Source organism: Miniopterus schreibersii, assembly GCF_964146895.1.
Source record: "Miniopterus schreibersii genome assembly, chromosome: 16".
NCBI classification, from domain to species: domain Eukaryota; kingdom Metazoa; phylum Chordata; class Mammalia; order Chiroptera; family Miniopteridae; genus Miniopterus; species Miniopterus schreibersii.
Genome location: NC_138116.1, coordinates 4,168,307 through 4,193,097, shown reverse-complemented (window position 1 = coordinate 4,193,097; position 24,791 = coordinate 4,168,307). Strand labels below are relative to the sequence as shown.

At 57.8% G+C, this 24,791-nt stretch overlaps 1 protein-coding gene across 3 annotated transcripts; it reads left to right on the top strand.

Moving 5' to 3' along the window:
- Positions 1-4,991: 4,991 nt before the first annotated feature.
- On the top strand, positions 4,992-21,097 carry GPRC5C (G protein-coupled receptor class C group 5 member C). 3 transcript variants are annotated; one of them, XM_081161777.1, is made up of 5 exons: positions 5,732-6,075; positions 11,363-12,445; positions 14,988-15,082; positions 17,356-17,505; positions 19,142-21,097. In XM_081161777.1, exons 2-5 carry the CDS (start codon positions 11,395-11,397, stop codon positions 19,172-19,174), a joined length of 1,329 nt encoding a protein of 442 aa, XP_081017903.1. In that variant the 5' UTR covers positions 5,732-6,075; positions 11,363-11,394; the 3' UTR covers positions 19,175-21,097. The 3 variants fall into 3 exon arrangements, with proteins under 3 accessions (XP_081017902.1, XP_081017903.1, XP_081017901.1); XM_081161775.1 differs by lacking the exon at positions 5,732-6,075 and adding an exon at positions 6,377-6,461 and having other exon boundaries at positions 19,142-21,087; XM_081161776.1 differs by lacking the exon at positions 19,142-21,097 and having other exon boundaries at positions 4,992-6,075; positions 17,356-17,964.
- The last annotated feature ends 3,694 nt before the right edge of the window (positions 21,098-24,791 follow it).

The window sequence follows — 24,791 nt, the reverse complement described above, 5'->3', positions numbered from 1 at the left end:
CAGCTGGCCCGGCCTGTCCTGCCTGAGGCGCCATCTCTGGTGAGTGTGGGCATGTTGGGCTCTCGTGGCACCCTGGCTCTCCCCCATCACCTCGGGGTCCTGGCTACGTTTGAGAGTCAAGGGCACCCTCAAATCCCAGGCGAGGGGGTGGGTCTTCCAAATGCTGTGGAGTGAGCTATGCTGGTGTCCGCAAGGCAGGTGGAGGGTTGAGTGCCCCTGGGGGGGGGGGGCAGGCTGCAGAGTGTGCAGAGAGGACTGGACCACAGGGGCCAGAGGCTGGGGGGGGGGGGGCAGAGAGGGGGACACACAGCCCCGCCAGGGCGTTGTCTTAGGGCTGGCTCTGAAGGTGAAGGGCTTGCTGGGAGAAGGGACATAGCTGAGAAGGGAGGTTGCCTGCTTGACACCTGGTCTGCTCTGTTGCCAACGTCCTCTTGCACAGATCCTTCATCTATTTATCCCCTTGCAGATATTTATTGAGGCCCTACTATGGGCAAGGCACCAAGGGCACACAAAGGTAGATTGTGTACACATCTTTCCCTCAAAGAGCCTATGGGGACATAAGACTTGTACCTAAACAAACATTAAGAAGGCCGGACACGTAAGAGCTACGCCAGAGATGAGCAAGCCCTTTGGGGCATAGCGCAGTGACGTGCAAGTCCAGCGGAGTTCAAACAAATGGGCTCTAACCCACGGTGAGTCACTCCGCCTTTACAAACCTCAGTTTGTAAACATGTAAAATGGAGATAAGAATATCTGCCTAATTGAACTCATTGGGTTGTAAAGATCAAATATATGAAAAAGACACAATGAAAATTGAACAGTGCTCTGCAGAGGTAAGCTATTGTGGGCATTGCATTATCAGACCAGCCAGCGTTGCTCCGGACTTCTTGTCCTGAGATTCTGGGAGCCAGAGGCCATCAGGGCTCAGGACAGCCGCAAGGCCAAGCTTAGACCCTTCCTTCCCCTTACAGAAGGCTGATGGCCTCTCAGTCCTCGGCCAGTCATCCCACTGGCCACTTTTTTTGCATAAAGCACTATCATAAGAGCTGCAGGGAAGGGTTAGCATAACATCTAGTCTATCCTCCGTGGAAGTAAGGAGGCCAGACATCTATGCACAAGTTGTAAATAGCAGTGCAGAGTAGAGCTGGGAGGGGGCTCTTGCAGAGCAGAGGGAGACGAAGGCTATGGGGTGGGGTCACCAGCAAAAGCTCCTGGGAGGAGCAGAGGGTTTTAAAGGGGAACTGACTCAGAGAGGCCGAAAGGGGAGAGCGTCCTGGATTGAGAGTGGGGGTAACAGGAGTGAAGCCACAGGAAGGCAAGTGCGATGGCCTGACTCAGAGTTGTCCTCTCGGGCTGGAGTGGCCACTTCTTGCGAGGAAGAGAAGAGAGATGAGGCCGGAGCCCAGCGTGAGTGCAGGTTGCAGGGACCTTGAATGCCGGGCGAGGGAGTCTGGTCTTTTCACTTAAAGGCGGCGGTAGCCAGCGACGTCAGAAACGTCCCACAATGCATGGGGGTTTGCAGGGCTAGAGGTGCGGTAGGAGGTACGCCCACCCCTGAAATGTCCTCAGATCTGGGCTAACACTCTACCTGAAGGTAAGGGGCCTACATGCTGCACTGTTTGAACATTTTTTTTCTTTAGAAGGGGTAGGTGAGCTGTGGGGCCTAAATCCTGGACCCTCAGCTTCGACCCTGGTTCCTAGATTCACTCCGTCTGCTGGTGGAGGCTGTCCAGACCCGGGCAGCTCAGAAAATCCAGCCTTCTCCTTCACAGGGGTTGGTCAGTGGTCACTGAGCCATGGATGGGGGGTGGGGTGGATGGGCTCAGCATCTGGTGACATTCCAGTGGGCTCCGCCCAAGGCCCACTTCTGGGTACATTTCCAGAGAAATGGTCCATGGGCAGCCAGTGGTGGCGAATGAGTATTTAACTCACTTGCCCCCTGCCCTTTGGCTTCCTGCCTGTTAAGGGGCCATCTTGGTACCTGGGTCCTCTCGAAAAACCAGGTGGCACCTGCTGCTCCAAGCAGGTAGTCCCAGGAGCCCAAGAGAAAAGAATGCATAGCCAGACACAGCAGCCTGGGCAGTAACCAGTTAATACGGGGGCAAGCAGAGGGCGAATGCAAAATCTGTTTACCAGAGATTCCAGGCACCTACCTGTCAGGGAGCCAAGAGCCCCACCCTCAGCTCAGCAGGGAACTATTTTCACTCCACTGGGCCCAGACTGCCTGACCAAGGGCGCTCCACCCCCTGGCGAGTGGGCCTCCTGCTGAGGGGGGAATGTCCCCCCTCCCCAAAGATTCTGCAACCTGGAACTGCACTCCAGGACTCCTGCTCCCCAGGTAAAAGGGAAGTCCCTCTACGGAGCCACTGCACTCCAGGCCTGCCCCTCCAGGGCCCCAAGCAAGGCCCCTACTCTGGACTCTGAATGCAGGGCTCTGCTGGCCCAGGGAGGCCACTTCTCCAACAGGCACTGGGGCTTGTGTGCATCCCAGGAAGGCCTGGTGCTGGTGGCCAGGGCAGGTGCGGGTGGGTGCTGCACCGATTTCGAGGCCACTGGTGTGAGGGGTAATCAGCAATGGGTCACCCTCCAGGGGCTGTATCAACTCCTGCTGCCATTGTTTGGACCATAGAACAATGGATCTGCCACGTGCCAGGCTCTGGGCCAGACGCCAGGCACAACAAGATGTGAGACATGTCCCTGCTCTTGAGAAGGGCACAGTCTAATTGGGGAGGCAATAATTTAGAAGGCTGATTAAGATACACTGGGATCAATGATAAATAAACAAATGCAGAACAGGCTGTGGGTCGACAGGGCAGCTCACATGGTTCTTTCTGGGGAAGTTGAGGACAGCTTTGCAGAGGAGGGCCACTGGGGCTGAGGCAGGGCATATTTTTAAAATTTTTGGTCCAAGAAATTTTGGGGGGTGGGAGGGAAATGATGTTGGAAGAAGAGGAACAGAGAGGCGAAGGCCCAGAGCATGCATGGCAAGGCTACTCTGACAATAGTAAAGCAGGATCAGAAGAATGGTGAAGCAGCTTCTATAAGTTTGGGTTAGAAACTGTCAGGCCTTTTTAACTGACAGAACTAAGGAACAGAGAGGCTGACCACCGAGCATCTGTAAGTGCCAGGCTGTCTGAGGAACATTCTAGACACAGCTTCATGTGGATTTTACAGCAAGATTGGGGGGGGGGGCGTACCAGTTTTATGGTAGAGGAAAGGGGCTCAGAGAGATGACGTAACTTGCCCAGGTCACACAGCTGGCAGATGACAGAGCTGCTCCTGACCCCTGGGCCTTGTCAGTACCCTAGACTGTTTCAGGTCCCAGAAGGGAGTCTTCTAATGAATAAAGGTGGTTTCAGTGGGCCAGCAGGGACTCCAGCACCATATTGGGGAGGGGAGTAGACTGACACCCCTCTACAATTCATCAATCCAGGATCCCTCTGAACAGTGAGTGGGCAGGACCCATGTGGGACCACTTCTCAAAGTGTTATTTTTTTTCAGTGAAACGGGAGTTTATAAGGCTTATATGCTTATGGGTTATTATAGTGGGTGAAGGGCATTTGGGGGCACAGATATATATATAGTTGGAGTCTTGGAAGGCAATAGCACCTCCCATAGAACCTCCCTTTTAGCCACTCCAGGTCCCCTGTGACCAGCAGCACCCACTGCTTCTGACTCACAGGGGTGCGTGGGGGGTGAGTCTCTCAGCATCTCCACCTCCAGTCTCCCCACCTCTCAGGTAGCACAGGCCCCAGCAAAATAAAGCAGAGGGCACCAGGGATCCTGGGGCCCAGGTCATCTGCCCCAGGGCCTGGCTTTGTTTTGAAGGCAGATCCAGTTCCAGAGCGAGGTGGGAAGAAAAGAAAACAGTTTTCAGAAAGCTGCCCTACATTTGCACTGCTATCTGTCTACCACACAGGGCTGGCGCAGGGCAGAGCTCAAAGGCTACCAGCGGGGCCTCTGTCCAAGTGACTCACGGTGGGTGGCCAGGCACCCAATACCCCAACCTTCCCCCTGCCTGGGCCTGGAGTGTAGGGGAAGACTTGATTCTTGGGAGAGGTCTCCATAGGGTGAAGGGTTCCTCAAAACTTGAAAGCACATTGAGACGGATCCACAATTCATCAGTGTCTCCCTGAGGTCTCAGACCACGTCCCAGCCCCCCAAGACCATTTCCCCCACCCCTTTCAGGAAGTGACCCCTCCCAGCAAACTGATTTCCCAGGTCTTAGCCTTGTTTATTGAAACCACAGCTCTAGGCCGGTGACTTCTCCGTCTCACTCGGGTCAGACCGGCTGCTCACTCTTTCATGGTGGGCACCCAGCTGCCTGGACCTTACCAGCTCCGCACCCCCTCGCTTGGGTGATGGGAGGTGTCCCTGAGTCGGGGCGGGGGGGGGGGGGTGAGGGGTGGAGTTAAAGCAGGGAGACCAAAGGCACAACTCGGTAGAATTGCGCTCCTCCGCTTCATATTTCAAAGAACTGAAACAATTCAATCTTCATTTCCCAGTGCAGCGGGCGAGGGCAGGGCGCAGAAAGGGAGGCCGGGTTCTAGAAAACCGGGGCCCCACCGCCGGCTCGGGCCGCCCAGCGAACGTGCCCTCCCGGAGCCCGAGGAGCCGGTGCGCGAGGGGAGGCGCCCCTGAGGTTTATCGCTCCGGCAGCTGGGGGTGATTCACGGAGCTAGACTCCTGGTTGTCATAGATAGAGGCACACAAACAAACAGCCCGGGAGGCACCCCTCCCCCCACCTTGCCCCCCCCCCCAGCCCGTGACCAGCTGCCACCCCTCCTCCCCCGCTGCGCACGTTCCTCCCCGCCCCCGCCCCCCAGGCGGAGCAAACACGCCCCGCCACCCGCAGGCTCCGACCGCGCGCCTCTGGCGATCCCCCAGGCAACTCGCCCCCCGGAGGCCCAGCGCCCGGCCCTCCCTCCGTGCCCCCTGGGCCCCGGCCAGGCCCCACAACCTCGCCCCTCCCGGTGCGCCGCGGCCCCCTGGGCCTCCCGCGAGCGCTAACTAGGCCCCGCGGGGCGCTCGGGCCAGCTCTGCCCACCTCGCGCGGAGCCCGCAGCCCCGGGGGGAGGCCGGACACCGGAAAATCTCCTCTTGTTCGCTGGCCCGGGGAGGCCCCAGCCTGGATTCGCTGCCTCAGTTCTGCCGTCCCCCTTTCTGCGGATTCCTGGAGGGAAAAGCGTGGCAACCCGCTGATCCGCCTCGGAGCAGGGAGTGGAGGTGGGGCGTGGAGAGGGCCGAGCGCACCCGAACTCGTGGAAAAGTCCCCGGGCGATGGGAAGGACAGGACTCGGAGTTAGGGCCGAAGCGCCCGCAGCTCAGCCCCCCGGGCCGGGATAAACACTGTACCTCGGGGAACAGCAGCACGGTGGCTAATTAGGACAAGTCGGAACAGGGAACCGGGGCGCGGGGAGCGGAGCGAGCGCTCAGAGTTGGCCAGAGTCTGGGCTGCTCCCTGGAAACCCAGGCGCGGGTTAGTCGGGTTCGGGGCGAAGTTGGCTCCCGAGGTCCCGAGTGGTTCTGAGCTCGGCCCATCGTATTAGGGGCGCGCACAGTGGTTTCCCACGCACGCTTGGTGGCCCGGTGTTGGGGAAGAGCCGGGCATGCAAGAGGCGGACACGGTGTGTGGTGTGTCCACGTGTGCAAGCGAGGGGAGGGGGCGCAGAAGGCGTGACAAAGGCGGACTTTGTGTCTGAGGGTGTTCTCGCTCCAGCCCTGAGCAGCGAGCTGTGTCCGGAGGGTGTCTCACGGGAGACCCAGGACGAAGGTGACCAAGGCTAGGTTTCCACCACGGACAGACGCACCACTGTGGCCCCCGCGCGCGCGTGTGTGTGAGCGCGCGCGGATACCTGCGGGGAGGGAGAGCCCTCCCGCGAGGTGCGCTGGGCTGCACCCCCAAACCGCTTTCTGCAGAGAAAGCCGAGTCCAGAAAGTGAGCGCGCGTGAGAGTGAGTGCGCGCGCCCGCGTGCGGGGGCGTGGCAGTAAACAGCAACAACCCACTGGCAAGCTCTGCCAGAAACTCCCAACTCCCTCCCGGGCCGGAAAGTGCGCCTCGCCGGAGCCTGGAGGTGAGTCGCAGGGGGAGGGCTGGGCGGGCTTTGTTACAGTGTAAACCGATTGCGCATACCTGGAGCTGCGGTCGCCCGATAAGCGCCTGAATGGAGGTGATGTCACGGTGATGCAGGCGCCGGCCCACCGTCGCCGAGAGAAAGGAGCCGAGCCCGGGGAGAGGCCAGCGTGAGAGCGACGACCGAGCTCGGCCGGCTCAGCCGCAGTCCAGGAGAGGCAGGCCCCCGCGCCCCAGCCCCAGCCCAGCCCGCGCGCAGCCACCCTAGGCCAGGGCCGGGCCTGGCCCCGCGCCCTGCGCCGAGTCCCTCCCACCCCGCCCGCGCCGCGCCTGGGCTGGAGTTGGCCCCAAACCCCGCGCCGGAGCCGGGCGGGCGGCGCGTCCCAGGTAAGGGCAGCCGCCTCCCTCCCTGCCCTCCCCTCGGCTCGGCTCGGCTCGGGCAGGCGGGGAGTGGAGCTGGGCAGGGGACCGGGCGCGGGCCACGCCGCTCCAACTCCGCCGGGTCGCGGAAACTTTCCAAACCAGCCCCTGCTGGGGACGGGGGGCGGGGGAACCCCGGCGCGGAGGCTCCGAGTGGGGGGGCGGGGGAGAACTCCACAACTGGGGTCTCCAAGGCGCGCCCCCTCCAACTCCGCCGCCTCTGTGCGAGTCCACCGTCCATAGCGACTTGTGGGCGGCTGTCCTTTCCGCTGCCCACTACGGTGCGCGGGGAGGCAGGTTTCTGTGGCCAGAGGAAATGGGGGGAGAGGCTGGCCGCCCTGCTCCTTCTGTTCCGAGGTTCGGAGGAGCGTCGGTGTAGACCCCCGGGGGAGGCGGGGAGGGGAGTGAAGAGGGGAGCACTCAGTCTTCCTGCGTGGAGTTTGGAATCCGTCAAAGAGCCTCTACTTCTGGCCGTGTGGCTTCTAGATCCCTTCCCTCCCCCCTCAATGGCTTGTCCAGGGCCCTTTCCAGCCTCAGGAGTTGAGTAGCCCCCTCTGTCCCCACAGGCCGGCAGTTTTACACCCAGGAAAACCCAGTCACTTAGGAATTCTGGAATTCCACAGTCTCGAGCCTTAAGCACAGGGACCAGAATATGTGGAAATTGGGTGTTTACTCCTGGAGTCGTCCACCCCCCTCCCTCTTGAGCCTTAATATGTGGCTGGGGGGGAGGGAGTGCTGTTGGGGGTGGGGCACATTCCAGAGTGACATTTCCAGAGCAGATCTTTGGATTGGGGACTTCCAAGTTTCAGAGTGCTCAGGGAATTTGGGCCCAAATGCGCACCCGTGTGGAGGTCTAAGCTGGGGACCCAGGAAGCCTGCTTCCCACCCCCCACCGCACACACCTGGGCACTGAGGTAGCTCCTCAGAGGCACAGGCTTCTCCCGCTGGGAGCGGAGGGAGATGAGATGGATGGGAGAAGGGGAGGAGGTGGGAGGCCTGTCAGTGGGTCCATCCATCTCCTGACCGGCTGGACAGGCTGCGGAGTGGTGGCGGACAGGGGGAGGAAGGATGCGCCCTGGCATTCCTGGGTGAGCCTAGGTGCCTCTGGGAGGGAGCTCTCAAGGGTCACTGAACCCTTGAAGGTAACCTGGCCGGGGTCTGTATCTCTCTGTACTCCTGAGCCTGGGAGACAGATCCGGGCAGCAGCGTGAAGCCCAGGGTCTCGCTCAGGAGAGCTCTCAGGCTTCTGTGTGGATTGGGGGCGAAGGGGAAGAAGTCGTTGCTCTGAAAAAGGGAGCTGGCCGGGCTGCCTCGTTCTTGCTGGGTGAAGCCAGTCTGGGCAGGCTGGGCCTTGAACCCACTGGCACTCCCGGGGCCTGTCTGCTTCCCCAAGAGGGAAAAAGGGCAGAATGGGATTCTGGAACTGGATTGGGCTGAGCAGCTGAGCCTGGGGAGAGACTGGTTTCAGAGGTGATGAAAAATATTTATGTGGCTGATTGCAGGGGGGTGAAGCAAAAGAGCCCTTTTGCCCAGAAAATAATCTGAGGCTGGGGCTCGGTTGCAGCCATGGTGTGGGGGAAACTCGTGAGGCAGAAAGGAGGGTCCCCTCCTTGGTCCCACTGAGAACCTTAATGGAGAAGATGTGACTCCAAATGAAGGGGGCAGCTGGGGTGGGAGAAGTGGGCCCTGAGTCCGTCCAGTGAATGATTTTCAGATGCCTACTGTGTTCAAGGCAAGGGGATGTATCTTGTTCGCTGCCCTCAGACCTTAGAGCCTGGGAGGGGAGACATGTGCACACATGATTCTAACGTTTGGCTCTCAGAAGACTCAGCCTAGAAGTGCAGGGTCTCCAGGCAGAGCTGGGTTCATGTCATTGAAGTCCTTTCGCCATCTTAAAAGGTGACATCAACTGACTGGCTGAATCTGGACTCCTAGAGGTCAAACTCTTCGGAGTTACCTTCACTAAGTCTCCTGCTGGCTCCCAGGGTGGCTGTCCTAGGCAGTGGGCAAGAGCCAGGTCCATCTGGCCCAATTTTCCCACCTGAGTCCGTGTATTCTTGTCTCTCCCCTCACCCTTCCATTTACCAGGGAATCGGAGAAATGAGGCCTATCAGGGTGGGAATGGTTTGTCTTACCGGGGGCCGGTAAGGTTCAGGGCAGCATGTTGCCTGGCTGGGGAAGGAGGGGACACATCCCTGTTTCCTTCCTTGGAAGTACCCGTGTTGGTGAGGCCGACCATGGTGAGACTTGAAGGGTATGGTCTGGTCCAAGTGCCTGTGCGTTGCTGGGTCCCAGTGGGGTACAGGCAGGTGTGGATCTCAGCAAGGTGGGTCAAGGAGGAGTGATATATAAGGGTCGCAGGGCTAAATGAGACCCGCTTGGTGTTTTATGACAACGTGGCTGTTACCAGACTTGAGCTTGCAGCATAAGCTTAGCGTCCTTCCCCCCCACATCCAACCAGTCCTTCGATACTTTGGAAAGGATTTTTTAATTTTCCCAAGAGTTTATTTGAGCCAATCTGACAGTCGCAAGATCTCAAATGATCCGTCTCCTATTAGGTTTTTAAATACTATCAAGTCATGGGACTCTTTGTTCCTCTTTGCATTTTCCAAAGCTCTGAGGACTGGGCCTTGGCCCCCTAGGCGCACAGTCCGTATTTGCAGATTGGAATAATGGCCTGTTCTAAACCGGGGCGGGAAGAGGCAGGTGGGATGAGAAGCACATGAAAATGTGCAGATGCCGGGAGGCCATTCTCAGGGTTCAGTTCCACGTCTCCCAACTGTACCCTAAGTTCTGGCTGCTTTGCTGTGAGCCCAAGAAGCCCAAGATGGTGCCAAGTGCTTAGGATCCTATAGCATGACATCGTAAATTACCTCCTGGAGTGGTTTAGTGTTTCTGCTCACCCATTAGCCCTTCCGGACTCTCTTCTTGTTCCAACAGTGTAAATACAGTGTGTGCTTTATTGATCTACAGTTACACAAAGTCCCCTGCAAAAGCTGATTTAATTCACAATGCGGGAGAAACATGCTTTTCCATTGGAAGCCAGGAGAAACTAGCCATGTTACAGTGCCAGTTATTTAGGAAAACAATAGTAAAATTCACATAGAATGTTAATTTATTAAGAGTTGACGGGTGATCACTTCCTAAGGTGTATAAATGTCGAACCACTATGTTGTACAGCTGAAATTAACAATGTTGTATGTCAACTGTAATTGAAAAAAATGATTTACTAAAAAAAAAGTTAATGGGAAAAGCAAGCTTAATTGAAACATGAGGAGGTGGCTGAGAAGGCAGAGACACCTACAATATTTTTAAGGGGCATGTAGGATATCTTAAAGGATGTTGAAAACTGATGGTCTTCATTGTCAGTTTCACTTAGTTTATGAGTTTTCTTTTTCCTCACTTAGTGTCTTTCCATTTAATTATGGAGAGACAGTTTATATCAACTGAGATTTAGGATTTTTGTTTGCCTGTCAGAAATTAAGTAACCAGGAATGGTAAAGACATAAGGGGGTAAACTGTGTAAACTCTCCCTCTTCCCCCGCCCCCAAAAGGGAAGAGAGGTGGTGGGGAGGATCCAGTTGGATCATGCCATTCCCCTGCCAGCCACTAGTGATCACTATCGGCCCAGGAAAGCTTGATTGGTGTCTTTCTGGAGAGTTCCTGGGCCCAAGAGATGAGAGGAAGAGGCCGGGTTATCACTAGTTATTTGAACATATGGAATGATTTAAATGTGGAGTGCCTGCATGTCGTAGAATTTTGGAATTTATAACTTACATTTTAGAGCATTTAAATTTTCTGTTCTCCAAGCCTTTGATTGGAAAACTCAGGGACTTGGTGTTTAATTTCTCTTAACCTCCACATTCTTTATCTCCACTTCATACAGTAAAAATCCAGTTGCAGTTGAGAGCAGGAGTTTGGCTTCCTTTGGTAAAGCTGCTGGTCCGGGACTGGTCGAATGAGTAGCTAGAGTAATAAGTTAGCTTGCTGGTGTGAATAAAAGACATTTTTCTTGCTTTTAGCTACCATGCTTTAAAATTCTCCATTATAGGTTCATTCCTTTGGGTTTTGCATAGCCCTTGCCTGGTTCCTGCTTTTAAAATGTTAATGCATCATCAGAGAATTTTGCATTAAGTCGTTAACTCCCTAGCTGGGAAATGATTTTGTCCTGATTCTGCTGCAATTGAACTAGACAAAGAAACTTTGGATTCTGAAGAGAGAAGCCTTGGCACTAACAGTGGGAAAGTGAAGGGCTGGAGAGAGGGGAGTGGTGGGGGAAGTCAGGGGGAAGAGCTGATAAATACAACTTTTCAGTTCTTTGTTTTTTTATGGCTGCAAGTTATGCCTGTCACGGGCTTGTTGAATACTTGTTGGATGAATGAAGGATGGAACGAATGAACTTAGGGCTGATTCACCACGGACTTAGGCATCGCATGGACAGAGTTTACGGGCATGGTGTCTCTCCTATTGAACTCTGGGAGGTCCCAGAACAAGAAAGGAAGTGCTAAATGGGTGGCATGCTTGCTTTTGACTTTCTCATAAACCGCCCCCCCACCCACCCCCGGCTGCAAGAGCTCAGGGAATATTTGGACCCAGGTTATGATTGAGGGGGGAAGTGGGACTTGAAAATTCAATGACAGTTTCTCCCACTTCTCTGAACAGGAACAGGAACAGGGACAGCAAATGGGCTTCATGTCATTTGCCTCTCTGGTGAGCTGATTTGCTTCCCAGGAGTTCTGTGTTCAGAAGGATTCTGAAGCCCAGGGGGACAATCTCAAGATCAACTTGCCCTGTCTGCCCCGGTGCAGCATCAGTGTCAGAGCCTGACCTCGGAGGACTGATTTTGCCTTTTCTCCCTCTGTCTTCAGGGACCCAGCGGGAGCCCGGCCTGGGAGCCAGGATGGCCACCCACGGAGCCTCGCTGACCTGCCTGGGGCTGCTGCTCTTCCTGTTCCCGGGGGCGCAGGCCCAGAACCGTGCGCCCCCTGGCTGCAGCCCCGACCTCAACCCCCTCTACTATAACCTGTGTGACCGATCTGGGGCCTGGGGCATCATCTTGGAGGCAGTGGCTGGGGCCGGTGTGGTCACCACTTTTGTCCTCACCATCATCCTCGTGGCCAGCCTCCCCTTTGTGCAGGACACCAAGAAGCGGAGCCTTTTGGGGACCCAGGTGTTCTTCCTGCTGGGGACCCTGGGCCTCTTCTGCCTCGTGTTTGCCTGCGTGGTGAAGCCGGACTTCGCCACCTGCGCCTCTCGGCGGTTCCTCTTTGGGGTCCTGTTCGCCGTGTGCTTCTCCTGCCTGGTGGCCCACGTCTTCGCCCTCAACGCCCTGGCCCGGAAGAACCGCGCGCCCCCGGGCTGGGCCGTGTTCGCCGCCGCCCTGCTGCTCACGCTGGTGGAGGTGATCATCAACACCGAGTGGCTCATCCTCACGCTGCTGCGGGGCGCGGGCGAGGACGGGCCCCCGGCCAACGGCAGCGCCCCGGGCCCGGCGCCCTCCCCGTGCCACATCGCCAACGCCGACTTCGTCATGGCCCTCATCTACGTCATGCTGCTGCTGCTGGGCGCCTTCGCGGGCGCCTGGCCCGCCCTGTGCGGCCGCTTCCGGCGCTGGCGGAAGCACGGCGTGTTCGTGCTGCTCACCACGGCCACGTCCATCGCCGTCTGGGTGGTGTGGATTGTCATGTACACCTACGGCAACCGGCAGCGCAGCAGGCCCGCCTGGGACGACCCCACGCTGGCCATCGCCCTCGCCGCCAACGCCTGGGCCTTTGTGCTCTTTTATGTCATCCCTGAGGTGTCCCAGGTGACCAAGGCCAGCCCGGAGCAGAGCTACCAGGGAGACCTGTACCCCACCCGGGGCGTGGGCTACGAGACCATCCTGAAAGAGCAGAAGGGCCAGAGCATGTTTGTGGAAAACAAGGCGTTTTCCTTGGACGAGCCGGCCGCAGGTAGGCCGCGGGGCGCCCCCCTTCTTCCCGGTCCTTTAGGGTGGGACAGGGGGCTGGTCTCCAGCAGCGACCCGTAGTGTTTTCGTTAACATCCCTAAATTCCATTTTTGGACATTTTTTTTTTTATTATAGTCATGTAATTCATGAACATAATTTCACCGTAAAATCCCTAGCATTACAGAGGAAACAAGATTTCTCCCAGCTGTTACCCCAGTTCTACCCTGGTCCTTGCTGTCCCATCCCCACAGCTGACTGTGGACTGGTATTTGATCTCCACATGCCTCAGTTTCCTCCTTTGTAAAATGGGGATGAAAATGGATCCTGCCTCAGGATCCTGGTGAGGATGAGCTAAGGCAAGTGCCTGGTGCTCGGAAGGTGCTCTCGGAATATTAGCTGTTAGCTGTGCACGTTACTATTACTTTATTATTATAATCATCCTTCCAAAACTTGATTTTCTATTATGTGCACATCCCTGGTCATCTTAGTTTCCTTTAAAAGTCTTTGCAGTTAACTTTTTCTTTTCTTTTTTGGTTAATTCTCACCTGAGGGTATTTTTTCCATTGATTTCTTTAGAGAGAGTGGAAGGGAGGGAGAGACAGAGAGAAAGAGACAGAAACATCAGTGTCAGAGAGACACATCGATTGGTTGCCTCCCGCAAGTACCCCAACCGGGGCTAGGGATCGAGCATGCAGCCAACATACGTGCTCTTCACTGGGAATCGAACCCTTGACCCTTCACTCCACAGGCTGATGCTCTAACCACTGAGCAAGATCTGCTAGGGCTAATTTTTCCTTTTTAATAAAAGCACTCATGCCACATTCCAATCTAAAGCACCCCCACTATCCAGCCCGCTTGGCCCCGAGCTGCTGCACAGGCTCTCTGTTAAATGGACAGGCTTTCCTGGCCGAGCCCAGCTCTCCGTGGTGGGGCTGGGGGTGGAAGGGGCAGGAAGGGGAGTGAAGCCTTTGAAGCCTGTGCCAAGATCCCCCCTAACACCCCCCCATCCCCAGGGAGCAGCTTGGGAAGCAGGAGTGGGTAGCCCGTTCTCTGGGAGACTTGTCCAGATGAGCTTCCAGCTCCCGAAGGAAGGAGTCTTTCTCTAGCGTTTGTAAACTGTGAGGACCACTAGCATTTATTGAGCACCTGCTGTGTGCCAGGAGCTGAACCTCTCAGGATATGTCCTTGTGCGTGCATATTGCATGCTTTCTTCACTGGCTGGCTACAGCCCCTTCATCTGACATGGCCAGGAACCCGGAGGTTCGTCTGAGCCCTACCTGCACCCCCAGACTGTGCTGATCAAGATGTTTGGGGGCTTATTAAGCCTTTACCTGCCTGATTGTCAGTGCCAACTCTGGGGTCCCTGCCAGAGGTCAGTGTCAGAGCCGGGGAGTTCCAGAATCAGAGAACGAATTCCCTGCCTCTTCTCTACCAACCGAGATCCCCATAAGCTCCACTTTGGGGAAAGGAGCGACCTTCGTCCTGCCCCCCAGGTGGCTCCTGGCTCGCACAGAGGGGCCAGCAGAGTTACCTGGGCTGGGGGTGCGGAAATTGATGAGACAGGCGGGAGAGAGGGGCTTATGGATAAGTGTTGGGGAGCTTCAGCCGCCCCGCTCCCCTCCTCCCCGGTGGCGTGTGTGTTTGTCGGGGCGAATGTTCCCTGCCGTTGTCCTCTCGGGGCAAACAGTTCTGGAGCTGTGAGGGTTTCTTTTCCTTTACTTTTCCCCCCTAATAAAAAATCCATCGCGTGAGCCCGGCGCTTAGAAGCACTGTACAGTTGTGGTCCCTCGGAGCTGCAGGGCCATCAGCCTGCGGCAGACAGAGACAGACAGACAGACAGACATCCGCTGTGCCTGCCCGCCCACGCCTGGCCGCGGTTGGGTTGGTCAGCAGCCTTCCTTAGACACCCTGGGAGTGCCCAGGGGTGGAGCGGGTCGGGAAAGCGGCTCACGGGAGGCGAGCTGTGGGGAAGTATCCCGGAGCTGGAAATAGTCCTGGAGGCCGGCCCAGGGGCCTCGGGACAGGATGTGCCTCCAGCCCCCCTGGGGGGCTCCGGGTCGTGGGGAGTCGCACCCAGCTCTGCCCTGGAGCCTGGGCCGTGGGCCGCTGCTGTATTTACCCCAGCGCCTGGCAGCTGGCCCGCGCGGGGGCGGCCGCAGCCGGAGGCCCTCTTGGAAGGCAGCCGGAGGCCCAGGTGCCCCTCGTGGCCTCTGGCCCTGGAGGGCGGGTGGGGATGTGAAGGTTGCTGACAGGAGTGTTTTTCTCAACTGACGGATGAAGGGGGGTCCCCACACTGCAGGAAAGTCCAAGGGGGAAGGCAAGCAGCGCCATGCTCCCCATGCATCCAAGCAAAGGGGTGTGGGTTCCAGAGGGTCCCCCCCACCTACAGCCTCACCCCCGAGCTGGCCACCCCTCGCCAGGCTCCCTCCTGGGTTAGATGTTACCCCTGGAAGCCTAGCCCCCTCTCCCTGCCTCCGGGGAGCCCTGCTCTCAGTTGGGAAAGGGAGCTGAGAACCCAGCCTTTAAACCTCTCGTTTCCTTGCAGCCAAGAGACCAGTGTCACCATACAGTGGGTACAACGGACAGCTGCTGACCAGTGTGTACCAGCCCACCGAGATGGCCCTGATGCACAAAGGCCCGGTGAGTGGTGTCCTCAAGTCCCCATGACCCTGCTGAAAGGCACAGAGCCCAGCCTCAGTGGGCAGGCGGAGGACCCGTGCGGCTGGTGCGGGGTGAGGTGCAGGTGGTGGGAGAAGGCAGGTGTCTCCATTCGGTGCGTTAGCCTCGGGAAACCCAGAGCCCCGGCTCCTGGTGCCCTTTTCCTAGAGTTGATGTATCCACTGCCTTCAGTTATGTTTCGGGGGGACCTGCCCGCCCCATGTCATTGGGTGTCACACAGTAAACTGGGGCTGCGTGCTGTGGAGAACGCTGAACGGGCTCCTTTTTTTTTTTTTAAAGACATTTTATTGATTTTTAGAGAGAGAGAAGGGAGAGGGAGAGAGAAAGAATCATGAATATGAGAGCGAAACATCAGTCAGCTGCCTCCTGCACCGTCCCTACCTGAGCTGGAGGCCGCAGCCCGAGCATGTGCCCTGACCGGGAATCGAACTAGCAACCTTTCGGTGATTCCCAACCAACTGAGCCAACCCAGCCAGGGCTGAATGGGCTCTTTGAGCTGGTGGGAGCTACCAGCCTCACCCTCAGAAGCTTAGGGAGGGACAGAGGAGGGCCTCAGCCCGCTGGGTGTCCTCCTTGGTGGCTCCAAAGGGACGGGACCAAGTAGCAGGTCTGGGTATTTACACTTCAGCCACAGCTGTCTCAGGAGAGGCTCCCCCCCCCCCGCCAGCAGGCAGCGGCTCTCAACCTCACACCTCCCCTGGGTTCTGGGAACCAGATGCTCCATTAGCCCGGGGAGGGGGTGGGAACAGGAAGACAGTGGGTTAGATTCACTTGCTCCGTATATGTTCCTCCTCCTGGCTGGCAGACGCTGTGGGGAGAGGTCAGTGACCCGCCTTGGCAGGATGCTGGGAACAGGAAGGAGGGAGGTCAGCAGGGTGGTGTTCTCACCCCCTCCTGCTGGGAGCCCTGAGGCAGGGTGAAGCTAAGATCCCTGAAACTTCCAACCCCAGCCCTTCTCCCTAAGCCTGAACCTGCGGCCATCAGGAGCCAAGATGGGCAAAGGAGTCTCCCAAACATGAGCTGAGCCTGCTGGGCCCCAGCCACCCAAGGTGCTCCATGCTTGTCACCCCTCACTCCCAGGGGGTGGTGGGATCTGGACAAAAACAGTGATTCTCAAAATGCGGTCCCCAGACCTCCAGCATTACCATCACCTGGGATCTTGCTAAAAATGCAGGTTGGGTGGGGCCAATGCTGTGATGAATCCAGTGGTTAGCATCTCTCCAGTGACATCACCTTGGTAACTTAGAATCTGCCATGATGGGAGTAACTACCTATAGAAACCTGCAAACACTGTTGATCAGGGCTTCCTCCCTCTCCACCTACCCATCACTAGGTGTAGGTGTGGCTTAAATAGCCCAGGTGAACCTGATGCCCTCCCAGGTTTGAGAACACCCATGGACACCCATGGAAATGTTCCAGGGGCTGCCAGGGGAGGGGCAGCCAGAGACCACCAGGTGGGCGGCGTGGGCTCTGGAGCTGTAGGGGTTTGGCGGCAGCTCTTTCCCTTGGGATAAGGCAGGTTGGGCCAGGAGTTTACCCTCTCTCCGGGCTGGGAGCTGGGGCCCTCAGGATCCTCTGCATCCCTCAGCTGTGTCTTGCCACTCAAGAGCAGGACCGCTGCAGCTTGAACCATGTTCTAGGCAGCAGATTTGGGTTTGAAGTCTCCAAACCTTACAATTTTCAAACCCAAAAGCATTGGGAGTTTAAGTCTCCAATCAGACAGGCCAGCCCAGACTTTTAGCTGAGAAATATATGGGCACATCTAGGGCTTGACGCAAGCATGTCCTTGGCCAGGCATGCTAGCAGCTAGGGTGCTGTTGGGCGTTGTAGGGCCAATGGGGGTCTCAGGTAAAAGTCTTGGAGGAAGGGAGGCTGGGAGCTCTGGACAGGTGACAGCCGCTCTGAGTGGTTCACTGTCCATTGAGCTCGAGGTTTGAGGAACAGGAGGGGACTTGAGAAGAGGCTCCTTCTGAAAAGGCCAATGGAGCGAAGTCCGGGAGCATCCTTGGGGCCTTATTCGCAGGCCCAGAGGCCTGGCCCTCTGCCTGGTGAAATAAAGGGCTAGAGGTCAGAGATTGGCCCCTCCATTTCCAGAGGTGGAGTCATTGTCCCAGCCTCACTCTGGGACCTGGCGGGGGCGATGGAGCTGGCAGGCTCCGCCCTGCAGGAAGCCATGTGTTTGTGCGCCTGGGCTGGGGGAACCTGGCTGTGAGACTGCCTGCTCTTTCTTCCAGTCCGAGGGACCTTATGATGTCATCCTGCCACGGGCCACTGCCAACAGCCATGTGATGGGCAGTGCCAACTCAACCCTGCGGGCTGAAGACATGTACGCAGTACAGAGCCACCAGGCAGCCACACAGCCAAAAGATGACAAGAACTCTCAGGTCTTTAGAAACCCCTACGTGTGGGACTGAGTTGGCGCCAGGAGGTGGCAGGCAGATGTGGGGAGCACGCTGGGGACCTGGCCTGGGCCAGGGACTGCCCACTAGCCCCGGGCTCTCTTGCTCCCCGCTCCGCCTCCATGGCTCAGGGCAGCTCATGCCTCAGCTGTGAGGCCCTCCCTGATGGCCAGGGTTTAGGTGGGTGTCCTAGGTGCCCCTACCCACTCCCCAGTGTTTGTGGAGTCGAGGAGCCAGCCCCAGCTTCATACTGGGGTTACCTCCAGTGGTCACGCTCCAGCCAAATAGTGTTCTTCATGGGGGAGGGTGGTCTCTGAGCACCCACATTCTCCAGAATCTTTGGAGAAACTCCTGCAACCTCGAGAGATTTCACAGGCGCTCCCTGTCCTGGGTCTTGCTCCTCTGTGAGGAACAGGTGCCTAATAAACATTTCTGCTTTGTTAACCCTTCCTCTGGAATGTCGTTTCTGCCCCAGCTCTTGGTGTCCCATGAACTGCACCTCCCCAGCCTGCGGATGGTTCCTTCCCCCTTCTCCCTCCAAACCCAGCTCGAGGGAAAGCTGCTGCGGGTTCTCCTTCCGTGCAGGGAGGTAGCTGACACCCCTCGCCCAGGGAAGGGTCCTTCAGCACAGCCTGTGTGTCCCTGTCCTGTGGGATCACAGTGAACTTCTAGGCCAGCTTCTGTCTAGGGGCTAGTCCAACATCCGAGCTTGTTTGGAATCAGGCAGCTTTCTTCTGGGACCCCCTCCACTGGCCACATGTGGGGACCAAGCATGGAAGCAGCCCAGCCAGCAGGCATTTCTGCAGAGGGTGTATGTGAGGGAAGGTGGGACACCTTCAGCCTCTCGGTGGGGATGGTGGTTCAGATCCTTCAGGGAACGAGGTGGAGGCTCACTCTGTGCTGTGCTCTCAGGTCGATTTACAAAGCAGGAAAGGGTCGAGCCCCCTGGTTGGTTTCACTCCTGGGCAGGAATTATTAAAATGCCAGTTTGCTCAGTCCTCCAAGGCAAAGTCTCTCTCCACACCAGCTCATTGCCATCCTCGTGGCTGCCCCAAAAGGTGGGCAGGACAGTATTCTTTCCAGAGTCCAGATCCCAGAACTGGACCATTTTAGGGCTAGATGGGGCCTTGGGGGAAGGTTAGGGGTGTAGCTCCCCTGTCCCCTATGACAGGTCAGTAAACTGACCCAGAGAGTCTACATGGCCCGTAGACACGGCCTCACCAAGACCAGCCAGGTTTTCTTGGGACCCTGGCTTCCAGATGCCCTGGGATAGCCAGCGGGCCCCAGTGGCCTGGGTGCAAACAAGCCGTGGTGTCCTGACCCTTGGACACTGGCTCAAGGCCTAGTGAGGGGGCTGCCAAGCCCGCCCCTCCCAGGCTTGGGAATGTTCCTCCCCAACTAGCCAGCAGCTATTTTCTGACACTGGTTGTAGGAAAAAAAGTAATGTTGGGAGGGAGAGAACGGTGGCCAGAAGAGGAAAGTGAAACTTCACTAAGCCTTTCCTTCTATGTCGGATTGCACCAGCCCCTGGGGACACCCTCGCCTTTTTTTAGTATAAACCAGCCCTTGGGCCCCCAGCAGTGGAGTCCCCTTTGACTGTTGTTCTTTCTGGTTAATTTAGGCTCAGTCCCTGCAAAATAAAACGCGATGGTAGACGCCCTGCTCCCCGGACTGCACGTCGCCCTGATGTCATTCCTCTGTGTCTTGGCTGGGGCAGGGCCCAGCACTTTCCCACCTTTGTCATTGGAGCTGGGAGGGCCCGGAGGCCATCAATGTGGAGCAATGGATCAAGTGGGGGGGCCCTGTGAAACCCCGAGGCTCATGGCTGGGGCTCTAGTCTACCCCCTACCTGCCCTGCCCAGCCTCTCCTTGTACCCAAGTGACTGAGGCCACAGGAGCTGTCTGCAGACCAGTCTGCCTCCATCCCCCTCGCAACACCCTCCCCCCACGTCACAGCCCCTGTGTCCTCTTACCGTGGCTCTCCAAGCGGCCACCCCCAGATGCCCCTGTCTTCACTCTGTGGGCCTCCCTGACCATCCTTTGGGTGTCCAACTCAGCTTGCCTCACCCTGCGCCCAGGTGAATCAAGGTGAAGCTCTGTGAGTCTTTGGAGTCATGCCATGGCAGAGGTTGGCCCTTGCCCTTCTCATCTGGACATTTGCCACCACCTGAATGGACCATGGAAGGCCACAAGCTGGGGCAGGGCTCATTCAAGGCCTGGACCAACACTGCGCCTCTTCATGGCCTGAGGGCCCTGGCCCTGAGCCTCTGTGGTGCCACACTCTGTGCCCCTCTGCACATGACCCCACCTTTGGTGAACTGGGCCCCACTGAGCACAAGATGGGGATTGGGGCTGCATTCTCAGGGACCAGACGACCGTCCTGGACCACGTGGACTGGGGTCCAGGCCTCTTCTGGGACAGACCTGTGGGACCTGGGGAGGCCCCTTAGATAAATGCATTCGGGACTGAACATTGTGCCATTTTCTGACGGGCAGGAAAAAGGTTTCTACCTCACCTTGGCCACCTCGATGACACCACCTGTGGAAGTGGGGGACATCCACGGGACCTGCATGATGCTGGCACCAAAGATGGAGATGTGCACAGCTTCTCGGTAGCACTGTCTCCCTGGCTTTGTCCTGCCCTCTGGTCCCAGACAGAGCTGGCTCTTCCCAGGGCTGTCACCCCAAGTGTGCCCCCGAAGCTCAGTTCTTACCCCAGCATCACCTCTGGGTGCCATGATCATGGCAAGGACAGGAGCATCGGAGGGGGGTTGGGTTGTGCCCAACATCACCCTGTAGTCAGTCCCACCGCTGAGGGCTACCCTTCTGCTTCCAGCAGCCTGTGCCTTCGCCCCTGGAGTATTTCTCCAGAGCTGCACTGGGTGAACAGGCCCTGGAGATGTGAGTGGGACTGTACACCCAGCATGACCTGCGCCCCCCCCCCCATCTGCTGTACTGGGTTGCTCAGGTCCAGGAATGGCGTATAACTTCCCTCTGACGGGAGGGAAGGGGAGAGCTCTGTGCACCTCAGATGTCTCTTGATCTAGGTTAGTGGCCCGAAGATCCCTTACGGTGAACAAAGGGACTACCCTGCTTTTCGAGGTGATAGTATCACGTGAGTCCTTTGCAGCGCCAAGTGGCCACAGGTAGCGGCCTGCAGTGAATGTGGGTTTGTTCATAGTCCGAGTCCCTGGAGGCCTGCATGGAGGCTTGGTGAGGGACGGGCTCCTAAAAGGAGCAGGTCTGCCCGGATCCAGGTCTCCCCTGATACCCTGGCCCTTGGCCAAGTGGGGAAGGTAGAGAAGTGGTCCAGCTGCATCACAAACAAGACTTGACGGGAAGAAAACCAGAAGAGACCAGAGCCTGCTGCAGGTGAGCGCAGGCCAGCACCTGGGTGAGTCTCACACCCACTCCGTCAAACTCCGGCTCCAAGTTTGGACTTCATACTGCTCGGAATTAAGTGACCTTACTCTCTGTTTTCGAGGAATTACTACCACTGGATACCTGTGTGTTCATTAAGAATTTTTCTGGGCTTTATTAATAATATATATTTTTTAACTCTCCTTGCGGTCTAGACCAGGAAAGGATGTTTGATTCCATGTAACTTTTTTCTTGATTGGGAATTTATTCTAAGAGAGGAAACCAGGCCTCCCAAACCAGCCCAGCCCCAGAGCAGTGCTCCCTCACCCACGCAACACACGAGGCCTGGGAATGTAGGGATGGGGCAGGAGAGGGGGACCTTTGTTGTAGTCCTGCTGCTGCCTGGCATGCTGGGGGCAGGGGGGTGGGCATTGCTGGGTGAAATGCTGGGTTCCCAGGAAGCTGTACTGGGGCCAGGGGATGCTCAACACCTCCCCTGGGTCTGGAGGACCTGCCAAGTGCCACCCCCAGTATTTGGATTACACATGTGGTTCCCACACTTGTTCAGGGACCCTCACAGCTCACATAAGAGCAAGAAACAGTTTAAGTGACTTGCCTGTGGCCATGCAGCTAGTAAGTGTCTGTCAGCCCTCAAACCCATTCTCACCGAGACTAGTCACTTAATCCAGCCCCAGGGGCGTGCTGGGTCAGGCCCAGGTGCTGGTGACCAGACTGCTTCCTGTCTGCTGTCTGCACTCGGAGCCCCGCAGGAAGCTGCAGGCCTTGCTCACAACAGCCCATGAATTATTTAGCATCTGCACCAGCCCGGTAATGGGCTGACCTCATCCTCCTGGGCTCAGGGGCGCCTTTGACCTCTGTTTCCTGGAGAGGATGCTGATGGGCGGTTAGCCTGAAGGTCTCACTGTGGGGTGTGAGTGATTAAGGGAGGGACACCAGTACCCTCGGGAAAGGAGGTGGGGCCAGAGACCAATTGACTTTGTCACGTGAGGCAGCTCTGCGGAGGAGAGAACATGACCTAGAAATCCGACGGCTACAGCGCAGACTTCAGCTCTTGCATTCTAGCTTTGTGACCTTGGGCAGTTCTCTTGACACCTCAGTCTTCTCATCTGCAAAATGGAAGTACTAACACCCTGAGTTCATAATATTTAGTGTTCTATCTAGCTCATCAAGGTCACTCCTAAAAGTCACGGCCAAGACAGAGCATTCAGGAGCTGGCTGCCCTGTGTTTCCTGCCCAACTGTGCTCCTCTCCAGGGCAGATCTCACCATTGTCTGTCTTCTGGAGGTTCCCTGCCTTCCCTTCCTCTGCTGTCCCTGGCGCCAGGTCCCTCGCCAGTGGGAGGGCGGAATCCGAGGGGATGCATCGGGCAGCCTCGGGTGGCTCCTGGTTCTTACTAGCCCTGTCCGTGGGCAGCTCCCTCACCCTGCCTCAGTGTCCTCACCTGTGAAATGGACCTGAGCTTCCAGCTCTGCCTAAGCCCTGGTGTTGGGGTCCCCAGCAGTTGGGAGGAACCCCAAACTACAGGGCTGTGCTGAGGCTGCGCCCCAGCAGCCTGACTCGGGTCTGGGGCAGAGCTGGGTGGTGCCAGGCCACTGCCTGGCTGTGCGGGGGACAAGGCGCTGCTGGGTCCCGCCCGGCTCTCCCCTCGCCCCGCCAGTATCTCCGAGCCGGGGGCGAGGGGGGCGCCCTCTGCTGGCTCGACAGCCCAGAGCGGGTGCACCAGGGGGGCAGCGGCCCCTCCGCTGTGCGGGGGCACGAGGGCAGTGGGGGGCGCGGCCTACGAGGTCTCATGGTCCAGCAGCGGCGTTGTCCTGAGCGGGTGGCCGGAGGGCGCGGGCTCCCGAATCCCTTCGGCCGCACCCGCAGACACCACACCGTAGCCCACGCACCTGGGGTGGCGGCAGGTGGGGGTGGGGCCCGGGCTGCGGACGCTCGGACGTCACCCTCCAGCGAGGGCCCGCCCCCGCCCCCAGCCAACCCCGGGCCGCCGCCCGCTCCGCACCCCAAGCCCCGCCCGCCGCCCTTGCAACCTGATCCCCGCAGCTGTCGCCCCGCCGCAGGCCGGGGTCCGCCCGCCCAGCTCTCCCCTCCCCCTCCCCCCCTCCGGGAGCCGGCGGGTCGCGGTGTCCCCTCCCTACCCCCAAGACCCGGTCCTCCACTGAGCCCCCCGGGATTGCCTTTTTCCTGACCCCTCCCAGGCCGCCAGCCCCACACCGGCTGATACTACAGAGGTCACGGGGTGTCTCTGGGCCCAGCGCACAGCAGGTCCCAGTTCCCCAGAGAGGAATCTCCTGGGAAGTCCTTTGGGCTCATTAAGTTTCACGAGTGGGTGTAATGGGGCTGGTGGCCAGGAAGCCCCACCACTGCCTTGGGTCAGGCTCTAGGGCCAGGTTCTGGGCTCCAGTGCAGGGTTCTAGGCTCCAGGGAGGGGTTCTTAGCCAGGCCCCGATGACATTTGGGGGCTGGTCACTCGTGGAGGGGCCTGCCCTGTGCATTGTAGGATGCTGAGCAGCCTCCTAGATGCCAATAGCACCACCACCCTCCTAATGGTGACAACCAAGAATGTCTCCAGACATTGCCGATGTCGCCTGGGGGCAAACTCTCCTGGTTGAGAACCACTCCTCTGGGGTATTAAGTGGGCATTGAGGTCCCCGCCAGCCCAAGAGTCAGTATTCCAGGGCCCCCCCTCCTCCAGGCTGGTTTGCAGATGTCTCAGGACAGCTTGGGGACTGTGACCCTTACCTGACAACAGCTGGCAGCATGTGACCAGCCGAAGCTCCTCTTACTGGGACACATCTTTTCAGCTCCTGCCCTGATGAGGGTGCCAAGCAGGCCCTGGGACAGGGGTGCAGGAGACTCGATGGCTTTTTGTCACTAGCAGGTAAAGTGGTTGGGACACCAGAAGGAGACTCACAGGGTGTGTCTATCAGGCAGCCTCCGGGTTCATGGAGAGGAAGTGGGGGAGGGGAGGCCGTGGCTGAGGCCACCAACTGAGGCTGTCAGGACTGAGTGAGGGTCAGGGGAATATCCTGGTCAGCAGGGGCTCAACTATGGACTCAGTCCTTGGAGCTGTCCAGACAGGGCGTGGACACACACACACAAGCACATACACACTCATGGGAGGAGTAGGGTTTTGGAGAAAGACAGAAAAATGAATGGATCCCAGTCCCTTAACCCGGCTCATGCCCAGGGCTGATCATAGCCAGGTGGTGGGCACAGAGAGGGTGGGGGTGGGATACTGTTGGCACCAACCCCTATCCCTACCCCCACCCCACATGCAAAGTAGGATTTTCAAAAGGTTTCACCCCCATACTTAAGGGAAAGGTTTTAGTAGTCCCCTGGCTCCCACAGTCATATTTACCTGCATTTGCGTAGTCAAAGACCATAACAAAGGTTAAAGTGGGGGGGTGGTCACTGGGACCTGCGGATGGGGGAAGAAGTTTTACTGTTTCTCCCTCTCTCCCTTCCTTTCTCTCATTCTTTCCTTTTCCTTGAAAAACAGCCCTCCCCTCCCCCACCAGCCTCCGCCGTCCCCGCCGCACCCTCAAGACCAGCCTCACAGCCTTCCTGTGTCCCACTGCTCACCTCTCACTCTGCCTAGTTTTTCCAGTGCCTTCTCCCCTTGGGAAGGTTTTTGGGGAGGCAGAGGATGGGGGACCTGGGGAAGGCAGAGTGTGTTCATTGCACGTAGGTGCCTGGGACCCCCTCGCCCCCCCCCAGCCTTGCTTCCTAGCCGCCCTTCTGCGAAGACCGAATTAGGTCGGCGTTCGAGGAGCAGATCGGCGAGCTGCCGCCGTGTGCTGCTTCTCTGCAGCTCATTATAAAACACGCTGTGTCCCGCGGGGCAGACAGTGCAGGCGCGCGAGTGACAGTTGGCTCATTCATTCATTC